Source organism: Sinocyclocheilus anshuiensis, unplaced genomic scaffold, assembly GCF_001515605.1.
Source record: "Sinocyclocheilus anshuiensis isolate Anshui unplaced genomic scaffold, SAMN03320099.WGS_v1.1 scaffold437, whole genome shotgun sequence".
NCBI lineage: Eukaryota > Metazoa > Chordata > Actinopteri > Cypriniformes > Cyprinidae > Sinocyclocheilus > Sinocyclocheilus anshuiensis.
Window position 1 is genome coordinate 1,768,675 of NW_015539902.1, and position 7,130 is coordinate 1,775,804.

Here is a 7,130-nt window from a genome sequence, read left to right on the forward strand (position 1 = left end):
TAATAAACACTCAAGAACTTGGTGAATGAAGTCTGTAAAGGTTTGTGAGTGCAGATTCCATTGATTATATGTTATTTCAAGTTCATTCATTACAAAAGAAAAATTGTTTTCCAGCTGGGAATCTGCAGCCAATTATTTACGACTCTTAAGTTCTTTTTGATGTTCTGCAGGAAAAGCCCCTCACCAAGTCTCTACAAAGAGGAGAAGACCCACAGTTTGATCAGGTGAGATCAAGTGACATTTTCCATATCCTTCCTGACTTTTAAGACTTTTATCCTGCCTGATACACACTCACAATTAAACAATAAGGGCTGTAGATATGTTTTTGTTTTCTTTCCACCAAAAATTGATAACTCTGGAAATGATAAAGTAACGTTGAAAAAGAATAAATGATCTGCTGCCATACCATCCAACTTTTCTTGCCCTTCTCTATTGGTAGATTTTTAGTCATCATCAGTCAGACCCTAAGAATAGCATTCCTATAGTTGGTGCAGTGCTGTCCCGACTTTACCCCTCTGTACTGAATTCTTAAGCAGTCTGAACGTGTGTGTGTGCATGAACATCTCACAGTGGTTGGGGGAATACCAGGCCGTCTCTGCCCAGACACCCCTCCCTTCCTCTATTTGGTTTAGCTCTGCCTGTATGACTGTCTCCTCTCCCTGGATCTCAATTCTGGCTGTTTTCTGTTGACCCGAATACCACCCATAATAACATTTCATTTATGCTGCATCTCAATTTGCCTAGTTAAGCTACAGTATGCCCTAAAAGTATGTATTCATTTTCTGGAGAAAAAGTACATATTTTTGAGAGTGCAGCAGAAGAATTGACATGTTTTGGGACATACTACTGAATCCTTCTGTAAAGCGCAATGGGTGGTGGGCAATATTAGCCACAGGTTACTTTCTTTAGATCTTTTGGGATAATCATTTCAACATACTATGATTTATAACACACTAATTCTTATTTCAAATACTATTTAGGGTATAGATATTGTATACTATATATAATACAAATTGAAATGTAGCATTACAGTCTTTTATATGGGCACATTCAAGCAATGTTGGCCATACCATACTACCCACTGTTTTTTTTAATTAAGCGCTATGCACAACATGTAAATTGTCTGCATGCATAAATTACCCAGATGACTTCCATTGTTAAAATATGGATGCTGCATACGGTTTCACATACTATTTTTATAAAATAGGTATACAGTATATACTGTACAGTAAGCAGTATGCTAATATTCCATTTCGTGCATAGAGTTAATTCCCTTTGCATTTTGTGCAGTACAATTAGTGCTGTGACAGTTGATGAACAGTTTCCTGAAGTCGCTTCCTATGTTTCCCCACAGCTGATCAGCACTATGAGCTCTCTTGCTGAGTATTGTCTTCCCTCCATCCTGCGGACGCTATTTGACTGGTATAAAAGACAGAACGGCTTGGAAGACGAGTCCCATGAGTACCGCCCACGTGCAAACACCAAGTCCAAAAAGTGAGTCTTCACCAAGATTTAAGGTTACTGGAGTTACTAATCTTCACCAAGATTATTAAAGTTACATGAACGTTTCTGAACTATTTTTAAAACGTAAAAATTTGTAAACTCTTATATTGGGTATGGTGAAATGTTTGGCCAGTTTGAACCCTGTCTATAGAGTATACTTGAGATAAAAATAGAGCACACAAAATCAGGTATCTGCTCTTTAAGTCAGTTTAATCTGATTTAATATCTTTTGCATAAGCGTGATAATAGGATCCTGTATATTTGTGTGTTTATGTACAGTATGTGTGATCTAGTGTGGATGGAAGCGTGTGATTGATGCCTGTCGTCAGGAAGCCTTGCCTTCATCTTATGAAATACAATCTCTACTGCAGTGCACTGCACAGCAGCTCATCTGACATTAGGCCAGTAATAGCTAAAGGGCTGTGATGATTGACTGTTTTTGAATAGATGCACTAACAAGATTAGTATCGTCTGTGGATCTTTTTCCTGTGGACATTTCTATGTAAGCCTACTTTCATAATAATGTTTTTTAATAGTGTATTTTAGAAATGGGTCACTTAAAACATTTTCTTAGCCTAAATTATTTGCCACATATTAATAATGGTAAAGGCAAGGTAGAAATTCCTCAGCAGTGATATGCGATCTCATGTCCGCAGACCGTAATCAAATATCGCTATTGGCAGTTAGGTTTGGTTACATCAGTGCTTCAGAATCAAATATAGGCCATAGAGGATTTCAGAAGCTCTCATGGCACAAACCCCGGAAGCATATTTATGTTATTGACTTAAGCAAGCAGTGATTGTTTATCAAAATGTGATTTATTCAGTTTCTTGTTCCCTCTCTCTTTCAGTGATGAACAGCAGAAAGATTATCTGATGGAAAGAAGGGACTTAGCAATAGACTTCATATTCTCACTCGTGCTTATTGAGGTTTTAAAACAGGTAATAATAATTATTTCAATTTTGATTTAATAATTTACATTTTATTTTATTGTACTTATTTAATATAAAGTAATAAATAAATATATGAATTAATGAAATTCATTCTTTAATTATATTATATTATATTATTTAATTTATGTTAATTTATGTCTTTTTACTCTTCCTTTTTCTGGCTTTCTTTGTAGATCCCTCTCCACCCTCTTCTGGACGGCCTCATTCAGGAAGTCATTAACCTGGCCTTCAAACACTTTAAGTACAAAGAGGGGTAACGATCCATTCAAGTTATTTCCTCCACCCACCATAATCCATAATTTTCCTGCATGTGTTTGCATGAGTAAATCTGCCTAATAAGCATTTTACATTATTTTAATTTTCTCTCAGTCGAGTGTACTCACTGCAAATGTAAGTGCTGTTTAGCCAGTAAAAATTATGGTCTTTCTCTGTCCTGCAGGTACCTTGGGCCCAACACAACCAACATGCACATAGTGGCTGATCTGTATGCAGAGGTTGTCGGTGTCGTGGCCCAGTCCAGGTAAATTATGAAGCAGCAAAATCAGAACATATTTAGAGTTTAATATACAATTATGTGGAGTGAGATTTTGGACCAGTGAAACTATTTTCGCTTGATGTTGTGTTGGGCCACCACTGTAAAATCTGGATCCTAAACCAAAACCACATGCGTTTGCTTTAAAATTCACACTCGATAGCTCCATGATTCCTCTTGAAGCCAGCGACCTGGTTTCAAGCTCAAAATTATGGTGGCATTCTTCTTCCTGTGACAGAGTGTCTAGTGTTAGATGAAACACTAATGGGAGCCCATTACCCTGACAGACGAGACGTCTCGTCATGTTCACAGGGAGCTTCATCAGTGTCACAAAGATGGAGCTTCTCCCTATCAGTGTGAGAGCGCCAGTACTGACAGTAATGGCCTCTTTCCATATTTAAAAGTGTGAAAAATGTCCTTGTGGCTGAACTAATAATAAGGAAGTCTTAAAATTCTGGAGTCTACATATGTTTGTTGAAGTCGAACGACATGTTAGGTATGCATGGGTCTGTTCTTCTCCCCAGTGCAGTACATGATAAATAGCATAATTCAGTCAAACAGTGTGTCCAGTGCAAATACACATGGTTGCTTTATTTCTCTGAGTGGGAAAGTAGCCAGTTGGTTTGTAGCTCACCTAAAACAAACATCGAGTCTTGCAGAGAGAGATGCCTCCCTATTCCCCCTCCAGATGCCTTTCTAAATATAGGACTGAAGATCTCTCCCTTTGTCAGAGTGAACTCACAAACACACAAACACTCCCTAACACATGTGTACAAGAAACATCCAAGTCCCGGCCAAACAGAATCTGCTGACTTTGGTGGAATGGATTTAAACTTGGGCTTCCCATTGTAATTTGATTGAATTAATTTACTGATATTCTGATTATTATTAATTGCAGTTGGTTGCATATGTAATGAATATTGAGAAAAGCCCTCAGTTGAAGACAATTAAAAGAGAATTAAATAACAGACAAGTACTGAATGTGACTTTAAAAATCAGTTTATTGTTGTTGTTTTTTTTTGAGTTTAGTAAATTTTGAATAGATTTTTGGTCAATCTGTCTAAAGTAGACGTGGGATGCTTTCAGGCAGGAAACTTTTTTGTTTACTGCCTGCAGTATTTTTAAATTATGTACACATGTGGACTGACATCTTTACCCGTGTCTCATTGTATCTTGCTTCAGCATAAATTTGCATTTATTCATTTAGACTTACAAATGAGAAACATCATAAGCAATTTATCATAAGATATATTATGCAAATATGGATAAACAAGCAACAGCTTGTAGTTAAATCGCCATTGCAGAATGATGGGAATCAAACCAAAACTTTGCTGTTTTGCTATATTTTTATTATTATATTTATTTAGCTGTATTATTTTTTATAAATATTAATACCATTCCATTCGTCCCAGGTTTCCTGCAGTGAGGAAGAAGTTCATCTCAGAGTTGAAGGAGCTCAGGCAGAAAGAGCAGAGCCCGTATGTGGTCCAGAGCACCATCAGCCTCATTATGGGGGTCAAGTTCTTTCGTATTAAAATGTACCCAGTGGAAGATTTTGAAGCGTCTTTCCAGTTTATGCAGGTACACACCAAATCAATACCACAAATGTTCTATTTTAATTGACAAACAGTGTACACTATGATAAATAAAAATATTTCTCTTGTACTCTTATATGTTTTTAGGAGTGTGCTCAGTATTTCTTGGAGGTGAAAGATAAGGACATTAAACACTCTCTGGCTGGACTCTTCGTAGAGATACTCGTCCCTGTAGCCGCAGTAAGTACAGCCGTCTTTGCTGCAGTAAACACTGCCAAGCTAAGTATTTGAATGCTTAAATATTTTAAATATTTAAATGTGTTTTTTGTTTATGTATTAAATTAGAATTTGTTTGAGTAAGAAAAAGTTTACAGAATTCTGTATGCAGATTTAAATTTTTATGAGTTTCCTATTCAAACTGTAATTCATTCTCAACATGATGTTTCTCTTCAGACGGTAAAGAATGAGGTGAACGTGCCCTGTTTGAGAAACTTTGTGGAAATGCTCTACGATACAACGTTAGACCTGTCATCCAGGAAGAAACACTCTCTGGCAAGTCTGGCTCTCTTTTCCCAAGCTTGAGAGCAGTAGAGGGAGATGCATCAACAGTAATTGGCTCATAGCTGACATGTTTTTGCTGTCTGTGATGTTTCAAATAGTCCATCTCTAAAAAAATGTTCAAATTTTCAAAACTTAACATAACTGTTGATTTTATACATTCCTAACCTGTGGGACACAATAGCAAGCTGTGTGATGTGTGTGAGTTGTGCATTTTGACATTCTTGTTAAAGGGCATCGTTTCAGTTTATTTGTTTGCCACAAATTGCCACTAAATATTTTGCAATCCAGCTTAAAGATAACAACTCAAGTGGAAAATTATTATGACAGCAAAGTACTTTCTAAAATATGTTTGAGAGTAGTGCTTCTTAAAGTGTAGTTCTCAACCCAAAAATACCCATATACACTTAAATAAATAATGTGAAATTTTGTAAATAATTTACAATAATGAAATTACTAAGAGTAAATGTACTATCAGACATTTTCTTGGCAAATATTTTAATGAAACCATAGCAACATGGCTGCTGCAATTATTTTTACACTATTAAATTCATACCTGCTTTAAGCTGTCTAAGAATATTTAAAAATCTTTGTTTTTGTGTTTATTTTAATCACTTTTTGATTATAGCTTCGACCTGTTCAAACTATGGTTTTTTGATTGGAATTGTGGTTACCATGATTAATAATGATTTCAGTAGGAATTTGTGTGTGTCTGAATTGCTACAGATATAAAGAGGTGTAGGGGAGAGAGAGTTTGAATACACTTTGTTCTAGAGTGATTCACTGACTTTGATCAGTTTTCGAATTTTACAATTCTTATTAAGGACATACTGCATAATGTAATCATTGATCTGTCTTTTTTCTTTCTCAGGCTCTGTATCCATTGGTAACATGTCTGCTGTGTGTGAGCCAGAAGCAAATCTTTCTAAACAGATGGCACGTCTTCCTCAACAACTGCTTGTCCAACCTGAAAGTGAGTCTTTATGATCCACAAAACTTGTGTGATACAATAGACCTGAGATGACATCAGATTATGGATGAGCATATTGCAACAGATCACATGAAAAAATGAATGCAGTTTTGTTGTGCAAGGCAGTTGTGTAAGCATCATGTGATTCCATGTTCTTTTAGTCATTGGAGACCATCAGTCAAGTGCACAGAAATTTAAAGTGGCAGCTGTTATAAGCAAATAGCTGTTAAAAATGTGTGAAATGCAGAGGGAGGGCAGCAAAATGTAGGAAAGTTATGCATGCTTGAAGGGGAGGCAGGTAGGACAGGAGAATGCTTTAACATTAGCTTTAACATCTCATTGTACATTCTGTACTCAGCAATTCAGTCTTTATACCTGTGTCGGGGTGTGAGAGAGGTAGAGTGAAAGAATGAATGAAATGAGTTGGGGCAAGAAAAAGGAGGTGCAAAATAGCCATGAAGTGCAGCACTGAGAGTCCTTCTGGCAATGATGTTTAACAAGATGCTGGATCTTTCTTTCAAGCTTTCAGCTCTTAATCTGATTTCTGTTATCTCTCATTGTCTTTGAGTCTCAGGCAGTTGTCATGTTGTACTTGCAGCAGTCTGCTGCAGTTAGTCTGAGAGCTACTGACTTGTTATGTAATGAAGGTTTTGACCTGTAGGAAAAAGATCTGTTTGCTTTAGGCTACGTTTACACGACAACGATGTAGTCAAAAACAGAAAAGTTTTTCCCTTGCGTTTTTAAAAAGTTTCACATATACACGAATGAACATATAATGTTTACAACCTCCGCTGTTGGTTGTAATACTGGTGAAGTAAATCTACACTTTGCTGAAGAAGCATTAGCAAACTCTTGAGCAGCAACAACAGTACCATGTACTCCACCATTGTTGTGTATGTTTGTTCGCGCTTGCCTTTAAAATCGACACATACTGCGCATGTCTACATACCTAACACTTACTACGCACGCGCATAACGTCACCGTTTTCAAAGATACCCGTTTTGTGTGTTTACACGGAAACGATAACGGTGGCGTTTTCAAAAACTTGCACTTTGAAACCCGTTTTCAAAAACTTGCAC

At 36.7% G+C, this 7,130-nt stretch overlaps 1 protein-coding gene across 9 annotated transcripts in view; it reads left to right on the forward strand.

Moving 5' to 3' along the window:
• LOC107686153 (protein furry homolog) overlaps positions 1-7,130 on the forward strand; it is a 70,036-nt gene that overhangs the window by 26,728 nt on the left and 36,178 nt on the right. For all 9 annotated transcript variants that reach the window (XM_016483039.1, XM_016483032.1, XM_016483034.1 and 6 more), the window contains exons 3-11: positions 171-224; positions 1,355-1,494; positions 2,354-2,444; positions 2,630-2,709; positions 2,896-2,976; positions 4,401-4,569; positions 4,671-4,763; positions 4,977-5,075; positions 5,953-6,054. In XM_016483039.1, the coding sequence (XP_016338525.1) occupies positions 171-224; positions 1,355-1,494; positions 2,354-2,444; positions 2,630-2,709; positions 2,896-2,976; positions 4,401-4,569; positions 4,671-4,763; positions 4,977-5,075; positions 5,953-6,054 (909 nt within the window). The remainder of the gene's footprint in view (positions 1-170; positions 225-1,354; positions 1,495-2,353; positions 2,445-2,629; positions 2,710-2,895; positions 2,977-4,400; positions 4,570-4,670; positions 4,764-4,976; positions 5,076-5,952; positions 6,055-7,130) is intronic.